Here is an 18,748-nt window from a genome sequence, read left to right on the forward strand (position 1 = left end):
CAGTAACGTCATAGCCATGTATATGCGGGGTACACTGAGCTGAAGGTCTTGACCAACGACCCTACTGTAGAACAGACGCCCTCACAGGGGTTTTACCTTGGACCCTCGCCTTCTTGTCAGATTGGGAACACTACTCAAAGTTGTTCCTAAAAAGAAGAGGAAATTTAGTATAAATTGCCGTCCCCTTTTATAGAAGAAAAATTAGTACCCCCTTATATAGAAGAAAAGCAGAATTTATTGGAGGGCATAATTTTTTTTAGAAAGCATCTGTCATTGCCCAAAGAAGCCCGCCCAGATTTTAAAAAACCCCCCCCCCTATTCAGCAGACCAAAAAGTAAAATTGGCGAGAAATACATTGCGACAGTCAGTAGCTCTATGGTGAAAATGCTTCTATTTTTACCATTTATAAAACAAATTTAAATACATCTCATGCAGGAAATAAACCCGTCAAAAATTAGTCATGTGTTAGAAATAACTGTTCCTATTTTTACCATTTAGAAAAAAATTAAGTACATGCTTAGAGATACAACAAATTTAAGGCGAAATGAGCTGTATTTTAAAGCTTATAAACTATCATTATTCCTCTAGGGTCAAAAGATGTATCAATTTAGATCATTTAAATGGACCCGCGCTTCAATAAACCTTCTCATGGCAGGTATGTATCTTTTTCTTAACCCCTCACCCGATATAAACACTGAGTACTCAAAATGGAAGCAATTAAATTTAGTATATGAAAATTTTTATCGTACGCAACACCTGCCCCCTCTTGAAATTCATAAGATTTACCATTGAAAGATATGTTGCTAATTTGACTGGATAACAAGTATCTTTTTTGTAAAACCATTGCTATGCTTAAAGCACGAATTTATAAGATTTAGCAGGCCGGATGTGCATTTGAGGGGGTGCGATAATTAAAGTTTTTACCTGTTTACTGAGCTGATTAAGCCACCCTGAAGTATTAGCGGCTTAGCGTCATAGGAGAGCGATATACTTAAGCCAAAGAGTCGATGGAGCTTAAGGGACTCTGTTAGCTAGAATATAGAAAACATAAAAAATGCACAAGCTTGGCAAAAGGGAATCATTGGTTTTGAAAGAATCAAATGTCAACGGTTGGGTTTTTTACACAGTAAAAAGAGCGTAGTTACGCTTTCTAACGACTATAAACAAAGCGTAGTTGAGATATTTTTTTGAGGGGGGGGAGGATACCCTGAATTTAAATATATTGGAGGGGTGGGGAGTAGTAACCGTTCTATATATTTGACGATTACATTGACGGTTACAAGCCTAACCGTACAATGCATTGAAAGTATACATTCAAACTTACGCCTGAAGGCATAGATATGTGTTTAGGTTTTCAAGTAATTGGACGGTTACCAGGGTCATTTGCCTATTACAATGAACTCTACATGGGTTGAAAGACATGTTTTCTATTATGACACCCATTTTTGGAGGACAGCCAGAGAGAGAGAGCGACGGTCACACTAACTACTTGATTAGTAGTTGGATTCGGATATAAGGAGTAATTTGTCTATAACTTAATTTACGTTGGTTAAACTTCCGATGGTTAAGAAAGCGTAACAGGTAATTAAAGTATGAGAAATGGGATGCTATAATTAGAATGATTTTAAGTTGAAACATTGTGACGTAAAAATAACTCAGTTATTTGCTTGCGTGTATAGGAATTCCCATGTTATTTGCTTGCTTGTATTTTGTGTTAAAATAAGTAGTTTTTATATCCTGTAAAAGAGTTTTAAGGGTTTGAGAGACACAGTTGCCTAATTCCGTGTGATGTTAAACTTCCGATGGTTAAGAAAGAGTAACAGGTAATTAAAGTATGAGAAATGGGATGCTATAATTAGAATGATTTTAAGTTGAAACATTGTGACGTAAAAATAACTCATTTATTTGCTTGCGTGTATATGAATTCACATGTTATTTGCTTGCTTGTATTTTGTGTTAAAATAAGTAGTTTTTATATCTTTTAAAAGAGCTTTAAGGGGTTTGAGAGACTCAGTTGCCTAATTCCGTGTGATTTTTCTTTACTTGATGGTCATTAAAAACGAAATTTTTGTGTTAAATAAGTAGTTTTTTTATATTTTAAAAGAGCTTTAAGGTGTTTGAGAGACTCAGTTGCCTAATTCCGTGTGGTTTTTCTTTACTTGATGGTCATTAAAAAAGAAATTTTTGTGTTAAATAAGTAGTTTTTGTATCTTTTAAAAGAGCTTTAAGGGGTTTGAGAGACTCAGTTGCCTAATTCCGTGTGTTTTTACTTTTCTTGATTGTCATTAAAAACTTATTTTTTGTGTTAAATAATTAGTTTTTTTCTCTTTTAAAAGAGCTTTAACGGGTTTGAGAGACTCAGTTGCCTAATTCCGTGTGATTTTTCTTTACTTGATGGTCATTAAAAACGAAATTTTTGTGTTAAATAAGTAGTTTTTGTATCTTTTAAAAGAGCTTTACAGGGTTTGAGAGACTCAGTTGCCTAATTCCGTGTGATTTTTCTTTACTTGATGGTCATTAAAAACGAAATTTATGTGTTAAATAAGTAGTTTTTGTATCTTTTAAAAGAGCTTTACGGGGATTGAGAGACTCAGTTGCCGGATTCCGTGTGATTTTTCTTTACTTTGTGGTCATTTGTTATATCTTTTAAAAGAGCTTTACAGGGTTTGAGAGACTCAGTTGCCTAATTCCGTGTGATTTTTCTTTACTTGATGGTCATTAAAAACGAATTTTTTGTGTTAAATAAGTAGTTTTTGTATCTTTTAAAAGAGCTTTAAGGGGTTTGACAGACTCAGTTGCCTAATTCAGTATTGTTTTTCTTTACATGATTGTCATTAAAAAAAAAATTTTTTTTTTAAATAAGTATTTTATGTATATTTTAAAAGAGATTTAAGGGTTTGAGAGACTCAGTTGCCTGATTCCGTGTGGTTTTTCTTTACTTGGTGGTCATTATAAACGAAATTTTTGTGTTAAATAAGTAGTTTTTGTATCTTTTAAAAGAGCTTTACGGGGATTGAGAGACTCAGTTGCCGGATTCCATGTGGTTTTTCTTTACTTGGTGGTCATTAAAAACGAAATTTTTGTGTTAAATAAGTAGTTTTTGTATCTGTTAATGAGCTTTACGGGATTGAGAGACTCAGTTGCCTAATTCCGTATGGTTTTTCTTTACTTGATGGTCATTAAAAACGAAATTTTTGTGTTAAATAAGTAGTTTTTGTATCTTTTAAAAGAGCTTTACAGGGTTTGAGAGACTCAGTTTCCTAATTCAGTGTGGTTTTACTTTACTTTTTGGTCATTAAAAACGAAATTAGTGTGTTTAATAATTAGTTTTTTTATATTTTATAAGATATATAATGGTCTTGAGAGAATCAGTTTACGTATTACATGTGGTTTTTCTTTACTTGATGGTCATTAAAGAAAAAATTTTTGTGTTAAATAAGTATTTTTTGTATCTTTTAAAATATCTTTAAGGGGTTTGAGATACTCAGTTTCCTTATTCCGTGTGTTTTTTATTTACTTGGTGGTCATTAAAAAAGAAATTTTTGTTTTAAATAAGTAGTTTTTGTATCTTTTAAAAGAGCTTTAAGGGGTTTGAGAGACTCATTTGCCTGATTCCGTGTGGGTTTTTCTTTACTTGGTGGTCATTAAAAACGAAATTTTTTGTGTTAAATAAGTAGTTTTTGTATCTTTTAAAAGAGCTTTACGGGGATTGAGAGACTCAGTTTTACCTTATCACAGTTACATTTTCATGATTTTGCAAAGTTCATTTTGATTTTCTTTCGCTGATATGCATGAGTTGGTATATGTCAGTTGTGTTTGGTAGATGTTTATCTTGTCACAGTTACATTTTTTTGATTTTTAAAGTTCATTTTGAATTTTTTTAGTTGAATTTCTAGAGTTGTATTATTTCAGTAGTGTTTTGTTTTGGTTTACCTAGTAACAGTTACATTTTCTTGATTTTTCAAAGTTCATTTTGAATTTCTTTCGCTGAAATGCAAGAGTTGGAATATTTCAGTAGTGTTTGGTTGTGGTTTACCTTGTCACAGTTGCATTTTCTTGATTTTTCAAAGTTCATTTTGAATTTCTTCGTTGAAATGCAAGAGTTGGAATATTTCAGTAGTGTTTGGTTGTGGTTTACCATGTCACAGTTACATTTTCTTGATTTTTCAAAGTTCATTTTGAATTTCTTTCATTGAAATGCAAGAGTTGGAATATTTCAGAAGTGTTTGGTTTTGGTTTACCTTGTCAAAGTTATATTTTCTTGATTTTTAAAAGTTCATTTTGAATTTCTTTCGTTGAAATGCAAGACTTGGAATATTTCAGTAGTGTTTGGTTGTGGTTTACCTTGTCACAGTTACATTTTCTTGATTTTTTCAAATTTCATTTTGAATTTATTTCGTTGAAATGCAAGATTTGGAATATTTCAGTAGTGTTTGGTTGTGGTTTACCTTGTAACAGTTACATTTTCTTTATTTTTCAAAGTTCATTTTTAATTCCTTTGTTGAAATGCAAGAGTTGGAATATTTCAGTAGTGTTTGGTTGTGTTTTACCTTGTCACAGTTATATTTTCTTGATTTTTCAAAGTTCATTTTTAATTTCTTTCTTTGAAATGCAAGAGTTTGAATATTTCAGTAATGTGTGGGTGTTATTTACATTGTATCACTTACATTTTCTAGATTTTTAATTGTTATTTTTGAATTTATTTCTTTGTAATGAAATAGTTGGAATATTTCATTAGTGTTTGGTTATGTTTTACCTTGTCACATTTACATTTTCTTGATTTTTCAAAGTTAATTTTGAATTTCTTTCGTTGAAATGAAAGAGTTCGAATATTTCAGTAGTGTTTGGTTGTGGTTTACCTTGTCACAGTTATATTTTCTTGATGTTACATTTTCTTTATTTTTCAAATTTCATTTTGAATTTCTTTCGTTGAAATGGAAGAGTTGGAATATTTCAGTAGTGTTTGGTTGTGGTTTACCTTGTCACAGTTACATTTTCTTGATTTTTTCAAAGTTCATTTTAAATTTCTTTCGATGAAATGAAAGAGTTGTAATAGTTAAGTTGTGGGTGTTTTGTGATTAACTATTATCTTTTACATTATATATTAAAATAAATTTACTATTATTATTAAAAGATAATTATGTCACTTTTTTTACAATATCATTATTTTGTTTAATTTTTTTTCAAAGAAACTTAAAAAGTATCCGTATTTTTCATAGTTCATTTTGAATTTCTTTCGCTGAAATGCAAGAGTTGGAATATTTCAGTAGTGTTTGGTTGTGGTTTACCTTGTCACAGTTACATTTTCTTGATTTTTCAAAGTTCATTTTGAATTTCAGTAGTGTTTGGTTGTGGTTTACCATGTCACAGTTACATTTTCTTGATTTTTCAAAGTTCATTTTGAATTTCTTTCGCTGAAATGTAAGAGTTGGAATATTTCAGTAGTGTTTGGTTGTGGTTTACCTTGTCGCAGTTACATTTTCTTGATTTTTCAAAGTTCATTTTGAATTTCTTTCGATGAAATGCAAGAGTTGGAATACTTCAGTGTCACAGTTACATTTTCTTGATTTTTCAAAGTTAATTTTGAATTTCTTTCTTTGAAATGCAAGAGTTTGAATATTTCAGTAGTGTTTGGTTGTGGTTAACCTTGTCACAGTTACATTTTCTTGATTTTTCAAAGTTCATTTTGAAATTCTTTCGTTGAAATGAAAGAGTTTGAAGATTTCAGAATTGTTTGGTTTTGGTTTACCTTTTCACAGTTACATTCTCTTGTTTATTCAATTTTCATTTTGGATTTCTTTCGATGAAATGCAAGAGTTGGAATATTTCAGTAGTGTCTTGTTGTGGTTTACCTTGTCACAGCTAAATTTTCTTAATTTTTCAAAGTTCATTTTAAATTTAGTTCGTTGAAATTAAATATTTGGAATATTTAATTATTTTTTGGTTGTGGTTTACATTTTAAAATTTAAATTTTATTTATTTTTAAAATTTAATTTTTAATTTATTTCATTGAAATGAAAGAGCTTTAATATATCACTAGTGTTTTGTTGTTGTTTACATTTTCACTGTTACTTTTTCTTTATTTTTCAAAGTTCATTTTGAATTTCTTTTATTGAAATGCAAGAGTTGGACTATTTAAGTAGTGCTTGGTTATGTTATACCTTGTCAAATTTACATACTCAATATTTTTAAAAGTAAAATATGATTTTATTTCTTTTATTATAAATATTTTTAATTTTTAATTATATTTTGTTTGTGTTTTACCGTGTCACATATACAATTTCTTGATTTTTCAAAGTTCATTTTGAATTTATTCGTTGAAATGCAAGAGTTGGAATATTTCAGTAGTGTTTGGTAGTGGTTTACCTTGTCACAGCTACATTTTCTTGTTTTTTCAAAGTTCGTTTTGAATTTCATTCGTTGAAATGCAAGAGTTGGAATATTTCAGTAGTGTTTGATTGTGGTTTACATTGTCACAGTTACATTTTCTTGATTTTTCAAAGTTCATTTTGAAAATCTTTCGCTGTAATGCAAGATTTGGAATATTTCAGTAGTGTTTGGTTGTGGTTTACCTTGTCACAGTTACATTTTCTTGATTTTTCAAAGTTCATTTTGAATTTCTCGTTGAAATGCAAGAGTTGGAATATTTCAGTAGTGTTTGGTTATGGTTTACCTTGTCACAGTTACATTTTCTTGATTTTTCAAAGTTCATTTTGAATTTCTTTTGTTTAAATGCAAGAGTTTGAATATTTCAGTTGTGTTTGGTCGTTTTTTACCTTGTCACATTTACATTTTCTTGATTTTTCAAAGTTCATTTTGAATTTCTTTCGTTGAAATGCAAGTTTTGGAATTTTTAAGTATCTTTTGTCTATGTTTTAACTTGTCACAGTTACATTTTCTTGATTTTTAAAAGTTAATTTTTAATATCTTTAGTTGAAATTCAAGAGTTGTAATATTTCAGTAGTGTTTGGTTATGGTTTACCTGGTCACAGTTAAATTTTCTTGATTTTTCAAAGTTCATTTTGAATTTCTTCGTTGAAATGCAAGAGTTGGAATATTTCAGTAGTGTTTGGTTGTGGTTTACCTTGTCACAGTTCCATTTTCTTGATTTTTCAAAGTTCATTTTGAATTTCTTTCGTTGAAATGCAAGAGTTGGAATATTTCAGTAGTGTTTGGTAGTGGTTTACCTTGTCACAGTTACATTTTCTTGATTTTTCAAAGTTCATTTTGAATTTCTTCGTTGAAATGCAAGAGTTGGAATATTTCAGTAGTGTTTGCTTGTGGTTTACCCTGTCACAGTTACATTTTCTTGATTTTTCAAAGTTCATTTTGAATCATTCAAGAAACGTGATTAAACACGTTTTTAAACTACATGCTATTTGCATGCCTTTCTGGCACCTTTCCAAACGAGTGGGGATTCCCGCTGGTTCCTACATTGCAAAAGTGAGCAGTACGAAAACTCCACATTTTCAACCAGACTGGTTTTTTAGACAACACACCCACAGAGATGACACACACACATAGAAATGAGACACGCACAGACACGACACACAAACAGAGTCATAGTGAGAGAGATATCCAAAAGTTGGGTTGACCTAGGTTCACTTAGAGTGGCGCGCCACACTAAGTGACCCTAGGTCAACCCAACTTTTTCGATATCTCTCTCACTATGACTCTGTTTGTGTGTCGTGTGTGTGCGTGTCTCGTTTCTATGTGTGTGTGTGTCGTCTCTGGGAGTGTGTTGTCTAAAAAAACAGTCTGGTTGAAAATGTGGAGTTTTCGTACTGCTCACTTTTTGCAATGTGTAGGAACCAGCGGGGAATCCCCACTCGTTTGGAAAGGTGCCAAGGAAAGGCATGCAAATAGCATGTAGTTTAAAAACGTGTTTAATCACTTTTCTTGAATGATTAAAAATGAACTTTGAAAAATCAAGAAAATGTAACTGTGACAGGTTAAACCACAAGAAAACACTACTGAAATATTCCAACTCTTGCATTTCAACGAAAAAAATTCAAAATTAACTTTGAAAAATCAAGAATTTGTATGTGAGACAATGTAAAACATTAGAAAACACTCCTGAAATATTCCAAATCTTGAAATACAAATAAAGAAAATAAAAATGAACTTTGAAAAATCATTAAAATTAAACTGTGAAAAGTAAAAAAATACAAAAACAAAAATGATATCGTACAAATAAATAAATTAAGAGAATTAAATACAATTTGAATTTTTAAAACTACATAAAAATTAACATAGACAAGGTAAACCACAAGCAAACACTACTGAAATATTCCAACTCTTGTAATTCAACGACAGAAATTCCAAATGAACTTTGAAAAATCAGGAAAATGTAACTGTGACAAGGTAAACCACAACCAAACACTACTGAAATATTCCAACTCTTGCATTTCAATGAAAGAAATTCAAAATGAACTTTGAAAAATCAAGAAAATGTAACTGTGACAAGGTAAACCACAACCAAACACTACTGAAATATTCCAACTCTTGCATTTCAACGAAAGAAATTCAAAATGAACTTTGAAAAATCAAGAAAATGTAACTGTGACAAGGTAAACCATAACCAAACACTACTGAAATATTTCAACTCTTGCATTTCAACGAAAGAAATTCAAAATGAACTTTGAAAAATCAAGAAAATGTAACTGTGACAAGGTAAACCACAACCAAACACTACTGAAATAGTCCAACTCTTGCATTTAAATGAAAGAATTTCAAAATGAACTTTGAAAAATCAAGAAAATGTAACTGTGACAAGGTTAACCACAACCAAACACTACTGAAATATTCAAACTCTTGCATTTCAACGAGAGAAATTCAAAATGAACTTTGAAAAATCAAGAAAATGTAACTGTGACAAGGTAAACCACTACCAAACACTACTGAAATATTCCAACTCTTGCATTTCAACGAAAGAAATTCAAAATGAACTTTGAAAAATCAAGAAAATGGAAGTGTGACACGGTAAGCCACAACCAAACACACCTGAAATATTCCAACTCTTGCACTTAAACGAAAGAAATTCAAAATGAACTTTGAAAAATCAAGAAAATTTAGCTGTGACAAGGTAAACAACAAGCAAACACTACTGAAATATTCCAACTCTAGTATTTCAAGGACAGAAATTCCAAATGAACTTTGAAAAATCAAGAAAATGTCACTGTGACAAGGTAAACCACAACCAAACACTACTGAAATATTCCAACTCTTGCATTTCAATGAAAGAAATTCAAAATGAACTTTGAAAAATCAAGAAAATGTAACTGTGACAAGGTAAACCACAACCAAACACTACTGAAATATTCCAACTCTTGCATTTCAACGAAAGAAATTCAAAATGAACTTTGAAAAATCAAGAAAATGTAACTGTGACAAGGTAAACCATAACCAAACACTACTGAAATATTCCAACTCTTGCATTTCAACGAAAGAAATTCAAAATGAACTTTGAAAAATCAAGAAAATGTAACTGTGACAAGGTAAACCACAACCAAACACTACTGAAATATTCCAACTCTTGCATTTCAACGAAAGAAATTCAAAATGAACTTTGAAAAATCAAGAAAATGTAACTGTGACAAGGTAAAACACAACCAAACACTACTGAAATATTCCAACTCTTGCATTTCAACGAAAGAAATTCAAAATGAACTTTGAAAAATCAAGAAAATGTAACTGTGACACTGAAGTATTCCAACTCTTGCATTTCAGCGAAAGAAATTCAAAATGAACTTTGAAAAATCAAGAAAATGTAACTGTGACAAGGTAAACCACAACCAAACACAACTGAAATATTCCAACTCTTGCATTTCAGCGAAAGAAATTCAAAATGAACTTTGAAAAATCAAGAAAATGTAACTTTGACATGGTAAACCACAACCAAACACTACTGAAATTCAAAATGAACTTTGAAAAATCAAGAAAATGTAACTGTGACAAGGTAAACCACAACCAAACACTACTGAAATATTCCAACTCTTGCATTTCAGCGAAAGAAATTCAAAATGAACTTTTAAAAATCAAGAAAATGTAACTGTTACAAGGTAAAACAAAAACAAACTCTACTGATATATTCCAACTCGTTCATTTAATCGAAAGAAATTAAAATTGAACTTTGAAATATCAAGAAAATGTAACTGTGACAAGGTAAACCACAACCAAACACTACTGAACTATTCAAACTCTTGCATTTCAGCGAAATAAATTCAAAATGAACTTTGAAAAAATCAAGAAAATGTAACACAGACAACGTAAACCACAACCAAACACTACATAAATATTCCAACTCTTCCATTTCACCGAAAGAAATTCAAAATGAACTTTGAAAAATCAAGAAAATGTAACATCAAGAAAATGTAACTGTGACAAGGTAAACCACAACCAAACACTACTTTAATTTAACTTATATTTCATTTAAACGAAAGAAAATCAAAATTAAATTTGAATAATCAAGAAAATGTAACTGTGACAATGTAAACCATAACCAAACACTACTGAAATATTCCATCTCTTGCATTTCAACGAAAGAAATTCAAAATGAACTTTGAAAAATCAAGAATATGTAAATGTGACAAGGTAAATCACAACCAAACATTACTGAAATATACCAACTCTTGCATTTCAACGAAAGAAATTCAAAATGAACTTTGAAAAATCAAGAGAATGTAACTGTGACAAGGTAAAACACAACCAAACACTACTGAAATATTCCAACTCTTGCATTTCAAATAAATAAATTCAAAATTAACTTTTAAAAATAACGAATATGTTACTGTCACAAGGTAAAACACAACCAAACACTACTGAAATATTCCAACTATTGCATTTCAAAGAAAGAAATTCAAAATGAACTTTGAAAAAATCAAGAAAATATAACTGTGACAAGGTAAACCACAACCAAACACTACTGAAATATTCCAACTCTTGCATTTCAACTAAAGAAATTCAAAATGAACTTTGAAAAATCAAGAAAATATAACTTTGACAAGGTAAACCACAACCAAACACTACTTAAATATTCCATCTCTTGCATTTCAATGAAATAAATTCAAAATGAACTTTGAAAAATCAAGAAAAAGTAACTGTGACAAGGTAAACCACAACCAAACACTACTGAAATATTCCAACTCTTGCATTTCAACGAAAGAAATTCAAAATGAACTTTAAAAAATCAAGAAAATGCAACTGTGACAAGGGAAACCACAACCAAACACTACTGAAATATTCCATCTCTTTCAATTCATCGAAAGAAATTCAAAATGATCTTTTAAAAATCAAGAATATGTAACTGTGATAAGTTAAACCACAATCAAACACTACTAAAATATTCCAATTCTTGCATTTCAACAAAAGAAATTCAAAATGAACTTTGAAAAATCAAGAGAATGTAACTGTGACAAGGTAAACCACAACCAAACACTACTGAAATAATCCAACACTTGCATTTCAATGAAAGAAATTCAAAATGAACTTTGCAAAATCAAGAAAATGTAACTGTGATAAGGTAAAACTGAGTCTCTCAATCCCCGTAAAGCTCTTTTAAAAGATACAAAAACTACTTATTTAACACAAGAAATTTCGTTTTTAATGACCACCAAGTAAAGAAAACCCACACGGAATCAGGCAAATGAGTCTCTCAAACCCCTTAAACCTCTTTTAAAAGATACAAAAACTACTTATTTAACACAAAAATTTCGTTTTTAATGACCATCAAGTAAAGAAAAACCACACGGAATCAGGCAACTGAGTCTCTCAAACCCCTTAAAGCTATTTTAAAAGATACAAAAACTACTTATTTAACGCAAAAATTTCATTTTTAATGACCATCAAGTAAAGAAAAACCACACGGAATCCGGCAACTGAGTCTCTCAATCCCCGTAAAGCTCTTTTAAAAGATACAAAAAATACTTATATAACACAAAAAATTTAGTTTTTAATGACCACCAAGTAAAGGAAAACCACACGGAATTAGGCAACTGAGTCTCTCAATCCCGGTAAAGCTATTTTAAAAGATAAAAAAACTACTTAAATAACACACAATTTTATATTTTAATGACTAAATGTTATAGAAAAATCATCCGGAATTAGGCAACTGAGTCTCTCAAACCCCGTAAAGCTCTTTTAAAAGATACAAAATCTTCTAATTGAACAAAAAAAAAAAGTTTTTAATTACAATCAATGCCAGAAAAACCACATGGAATCCGGTAACTGAGTCTCTCAATCCCCCTAAAGCTCTTTTAAAAGATACAAAAACTACTTATTTAACACAAAAATTTCGTTTTTAATGACCACCAATTAAAGAAAAATCACACGGAATCAGGCAACTGAGTATCTCAAACCCCTTAAAGCTCTTTTAAAGGTTATAAAAAATACTTATTTAAAAAAAAAATTTCTTTTTTAATGACCATCAAGTATATAAAAATCACACGGAATCAGGCAACTGAGTCCCTCAAACCCCTTAAATCTCTTTTAAAAGATACAAAAAATACTTATTTAACACAAAAATTTCGTTTTTAATGAACATCAAGTAAAGAAAAAACACACGTAATTAGGCAACTGAGTCTCTAAAACCATTTAAATCTCTATTAAATTTTATAACTAATGACCACCAAGTAAAGAAAAATCACATGGAATCCGGCAACTGAGTCTCTCAATCCCCGTAAAGCTCTTTTAAAAGATACAAAAACTACTTATTTAACACAAAAATTTAGTTTTTAATGACCATCAAGTAAAGAAAAATCACACGGAATTAGGCAACTGAGTCTCTCAAACCCTGTAAAGGTCTTTTAAAAGATACAAAAACTACTTATTTAACACAAAAATTTAGTTTTTAATGACCATCAAGTAAAGAAAAATCACACGAAATTAGGCAACTGAGTCTCTCAAACCCTTTAAAGATATTTTAAAAGATAAAAAAACTACTTATTTAAAACAAAAAATAAGTTTTTAATGACAATCAAGTAAAGGAAAAACACACGGAATTAGTAAACTGAGTCTCTCAAACCCATTAAAGCTCTTTTAAAATATACAAAAAATACTTATTTAACACAAAAATTTCTTTTTTAATGACCATCAAGTAAATAAAAATCACACGGAATTAGGCAACTGATTCTCTAAAAACCATTAAATCTATTTTAAAAGATACAAAAACTAATTAATTAACACAAAAATTTCGTTTTTAATGACCATCAAGTAAAGAAAAATCACACGGAATTAGGCAACTGAGTCTCTCAAACCCCTTAAAGCTCTTTTAAAAGATATAAAAACTACTTATTTTAACACAAAATACAAGCAAGCAAATAACATGGGAATTCCTATACACGCAAGCAAATTATTGAGTTATTTTTAAGTCACAATGTTTCAACTTAAAATCATTCTAATTATAGCATCACATTTCTCATACTTTAATTACCTGTTACGCTTTCTTAACCATCGGAAGTTTAACATCACACGGAATTAGGCAACTGAGTCTCACAAACCCTTAAAAATCTTTTAAAGGATATAAAAACTACTTATTTTAAAACAAAATACAAGCAAGCAAATAACATGGGAATTCCTATACACGCAAGCAAAGAACTGAGTTATTTTTACGTCACAATGTTTCAACTTAAAATCATTCTAATTATAGCATCCCATTTCTCATACTTTAATTACCTGTTACGCTTTCTTAACCATCGGAAGTTTAACCAACGTAAATTAAGTTATAGACAAATTACTCCTTATATCCGAATTCAACTACTAATCAAGTAGTTAGTGTGACCGTCGCTCTCTCTCTCTGGCTGTCCTCCAAAAATGGGTGTCATAATAGAAAACATGTCTTTCAACCCATGTAGAGTTCATTGTAATAGGCAAATGACCCTGGTAACCGTCCAATTACTTGAAAACCTAAACACATATCTATGCCTTCAGGCGTAAGTTTGAATGTATACTTTCAATGCATTGTACGGTTAGGCTTGTAACCGTCAATGTAATCGTCAAATATATAGAACGGTTACTACTGTGGGGGACTACAAAAAAAAGATTTTATTTGGAAAAACCTAAGAAAATTTACTAAACAGGACTCACATTATAAATCTGTGCAGCTAAAATTCTAAGTTCACAGTATATTCGATGTTTGTTCCATTGTGTCGTTAAACGATATGTTAATTTAACCTCAAAGCATGTTCATTATAAACAAAATCTCAGCTTGGCTGTCCCCTCCTCAACGCCTCGCTCTTTACGCTAAAGTTTTTTATTGTTTAAGAAATAGAGTTGTGAGAAAAGAGTCAAACTTTAGCATAAAGAGTAAGGTGTTGAGGAGGGGTCAGCCCCTTTCGTATACTGAATATTTTCTATTCGCTTAAAGTTTTAATGTCACTCCTTATTTTCAGTTAAAAAAACTTGTTTTTTTTTTATTTAATTTCTGAATGTTTTTGAAGTAATGCAGATTTGATTTTGGCTCACCGTACATAAATAATTAAAAAGAAATTTGCATATTAATTTTCTTTTTTTGGCTAAATGGCTTTCTCGAAATTTTGTTCTGACGTAACTTACGAATTAACTTAAGTAACGAATTTCTATATTCGTATGTTTCTATTACGTATACAAGAGAGTTCGCCCCCTAGTCAATACCTTGCTCTTTACGCTAAAGTTTGAATTTTGTTCAAATCACAAACCCCTGAATCACAAAGGCCGTTTAATTAGATTAATCAAAAAACTTTTTGCACAAAATAAGTTTTTCATTAAACCAAAAAAACTCCATTAAACCAAAAATTAACAAAAATAGAATCAAATAATCTACCAAGCATACTACTACCATCAATCAGTATCAATAAATAAGTGAAACCCAAAACAAACAGAAAATAATATAAGTCAAGCTCAAAACGAGTAGAAATTAATAAGATAAGGTTCTAACCCTATGTTTTCTAAAAGCCAGAATATAATTTGTACTTTACTGAAAAAAATCCAAACAAATTTACTGAAAAAATGTGCATTGTCAGTTTAATATACATATGCTAATATTTATTCCTTAAAATCTTTATTAGTTTTTGATTTTTAAAAGTTATAAAAGTGAAAACATTTAAAAGAATTTTTTTCAGTAAAGTACAAATTATGTTATGGCTCTTAGATGATAACTAGACTATTTTGAATAGAATGGCTATCTCAAAATCTCTATTAGACGCATTTCGGGACAATATGACGTTTGTGTAGGGGGGAGAGGGTAGCTGCCCTCTGATGACTTTGACTCTTACAAAGTGCACTAGAGCGAAACCAAAATTTCTATAAAGACATCAGGACAAAACTTACGACCCTTGCCCTGAGGGCTGGGGGGATTTGTTATCCTCAAAGAAATAATTTCCAGACTTTTCTGATAGGCTTAACAAAATGGCTATATCGGAATTTTGATTGGAAGTGTTTGAGGAAATGATAGGCGTGGAGGGAGACATTTACCGTCTGATTACTTTCGACTAATAAAAAGGCACTAGTCGTTTTAATTTCCAATCAAATGAGCCCTTTTTGAAGCTTCTACGACAAAAATTTCTATAAAACCGATAAATGCCCCAAAGGCATAACTTACGACCCTTATCCTGAGAGGTATGGGGGGAGGGTTGTCATCCTCGAAGACATAATTTCCAGACCTTTCAACTACGTTGCACTAACTGGCTATCTGAAAATTTTGATTGGATGTGTTTGGGGGAATGGTGAGCGTGAGAGGGGGTTTAGTTACCCTCCAATGACTTTCGACTATTAAAAAGGGCACCATCCCTCTCAATTTCCAATTGAATGAGCCCCTTTTGAAGTTTCTACGACAAACTATCTGTAGAAACCTTATATACCCCCAGGGCATAATTTACAACCTTTGCCCTGGGGGCTCTCGGGGTTTGTCATCCTCAAATACATAATTTCCAGAACTTTCAACTACGTTGAACAAAATGGCTATATCAAAACTTTGATTGAATGTGTTTGGGGAAATGGTGGCAAATTTTAATGCTGATTTCAAATATATAAGTTTCATTGTCTTATTCATCAGAAATTACGCGCCTTAGAAAATTTGCCTGATTTTTGAAAAAAGGGGAAAACACCCCAAAATAATTATAGAACCTTAATGAAAGTAACACCATAAGATTCAGCGTATGAGAGAACCCTACTGTAGAGGTTCGTTACGTAAGTAAATTCGTAAGTTACGTATATTTATCACTAATAAAAACGTTCGTAAATAAAATTAAACAACTTTCGAGAAAGCCATTTAGCAAAATAAAAGTACAATGAATATGCAAATTGTGTTTTAATTATTCATGTACGGTGAGCCAAAATCAAAACCTGCATTAATTCAAAAACATTCCAAAATTAAATTAAAAAAACAAGTTTTTTTTAACTGAAAGTAAAGAGCAACATTAAAACTTAAAACGAACAGAAATTATTCCGTACATGAAAGGGGCTGTCCCCTCCTCAACGCCTCGCTCTTTACGCTAAAGTTAGACTCTTTCTCACAACGCTATTAAAAAAAAAAACTTCATCGTAAAGAGTGAGGCATTGAGGAGGGGAAAGCCCCTTTCACATACGGAATAATTTCTGTTCGTTTAAAGTTTTAATGTTGCTCCTTACTTTAAGTTTAAAAAACTTGTATTTTAATTAATTTTTCTTAGCCAGGAACCAAATGTGGGTTACCGCAGTCACAGAGAAGCGTCCTAGCTGCTAGACCATCACGTCATATTTAACAGTGTTTGCTTTATGCGTTTTGTTGCTCCCATCATTCGCTTATCATAGGCAGGCAGGGCAATCACGCTGCCTAAGTAAAGAACGATGTTGGTACAATGTATTATTTCATACCAGGGCACTTCGTATCGAAGGAGTTGTCGCAGAAACTTCGAAAAGGACTCACTCGATTGGAAATTGGAATGGCTAGTGCCCTTTCTAATAGTCGGAAGTGATTGGAAGGCAAATAACACCCCTTCCACGCCCACCATTTCTCCAAACCCATCCAATCAAAATTTTTAGATAGCCATTTTGTTCAGCGTAGTTGATTTCCAGATAGAAAATATGTTTTTGAGGAGGACACTCCCCCACAACCCTCAGGGCAAGGGGTTTAAGTTATACCCTGGACGCATATAATAACGATGTTGGCACAATGTATTTTTTTTTCCTTTAGACAAGGGTACTTCGTATCCAATGAGTTGTCGTATAAACTTTGAAAAGGGCTCATTCAATTGGAAATTGGAGAGGCTTGTGCCCTTTCTAATAGTCGAAAGTGATTGGAAGGCAACTAACACCCCGTCCACGCCCACCATTTCCCGAAACACAAACAATCAAAATTTTGAGATAGCCATTTTGTTCAGCGTAGATGATTTCCAGATAGAAATTATGTTTTTGAGGAGGACACTCCCATTACTGCATTACTTCATCAAAAGAATGTTCGCCCCCTAATCAATACCTCGCTCTTTACGCTAAAGTCTTTTTAAGTACTTTCAACAGAGCTATCTAATCATAGGCAGCGCAATAGCGCTGCCTAAGTTCAGTTCAGTTCACTTCATTTTATTTAACATCAAAATACATTTAACAAATATGCCAATACCCGCCCCAAGAAAGATACCAAAAAGCACTTGCGACTGGGCGGGTACATACAACTCATTTACTAATTAATGATTAACTATAAAAAAAAATAAAAAAACTTAATAATAATAAAAAAAAACACTAAAAAACAAAAAAAAAATTAATCTCTCATCAATTCATTTAATAATAATAATAATAAAGATAAATAATAATAATAATAATAATAAAGAAAAAAAAAACTATGAGCCTTGACCTAACAAATATTTTTTCAATTTATTTTTAAATAACCCCAGGTGCTCAGCCGCCCGAATGCTCTCCGGAATAGAGTTCCACACATTAGGTCCTGAAAATCTAGTATGGAAGCCGGCCCTGGTTCCACTTCTATTCGGAACAATGAAATCACTAGCATGACGAGTTTCATAATGGTGCAAAAATCTATTGTCATTAAAATAATCACGAAAAACCTCTAGACTAACATCATTCCAGCATTGATAAGCAAAAATTCCTATTTGGTAATCTCGTAGCTGTCCTACATTCAACACTTGCAACTTGTTGAAGCAAGCTGAAGTGTTATTTACACTTTCAACATACCCACCAATAAGACGCATCGCTCTATTTTGAAGAGTCTGAACACGTTTAAAATTCACATAAAAATTACTTACCCATAACATACAGCCACACGAAGCATATGGGTGGATCAAAGCATGGTATAAAAGTAATAAAACACTCTGAGGTAAAAAATTTTTAAAACGACGATTCGCTCCAAGGCCCCGTGCGGCCTTTGCGTAAACAACATCACTGTGACGTTTCCATGACAAAATACAATCAATGTAAAAGCCTAAGAGCCGGATTTCTTGAAGTTGAACTACTGGCTTAATATTAAATAGAATTCTACCGTCATTTTCACTGAGCTTACCTACTCTAGAATGTACAATAAAATTAGTCTTAGTAACATTAACTGATAGCAAACTCAAACTAGTAAAAACATGGAAATTTCTCAGAACACAATTCACTTTCAACACAAGACTATCCAAACAACGACTAGAAAACGTAACTGCAGTGTCATCAGTGAATGACGTTAAGCAACAAACTGGAAGATAAAACCTCATGATATCCACATAAACCAGATACAGAAGTGGACCAAGGACCGATCCCTGTGGCACACCACACGACACTTGATAAGGGGAAGAAAAAGCATCAT

At 31.5% G+C, this 18,748-nt stretch overlaps 1 protein-coding gene across 1 annotated transcript in view; it reads right to left on the minus strand.

Annotated features, from left to right (window-relative positions):
• Positions 1-18,748, minus strand: part of LOC148954666 (eukaryotic translation initiation factor 3 subunit B-like) — a 68,045-nt gene that overhangs the window by 23,921 nt on the left and 25,376 nt on the right. Inside the window, exon 3 of the mRNA XM_089086455.1 lies at positions 925-1,031. Coding sequence (XP_088942581.1) covers positions 925-1,031 — 107 coding nt within the window. The remainder of the gene's footprint in view (positions 1-924; positions 1,032-18,748) is intronic.

Source organism: Artemia sp. Qi Xiang Cuo, chromosome 3 (genome assembly GCF_049724085.1).
Source record: "Artemia sp. Qi Xiang Cuo chromosome 3, ASM4972408v1, whole genome shotgun sequence".
Classification (NCBI taxonomy): Eukaryota; Metazoa; Arthropoda; class Branchiopoda; order Anostraca; family Artemiidae; genus Artemia; species Artemia sp. Qi Xiang Cuo.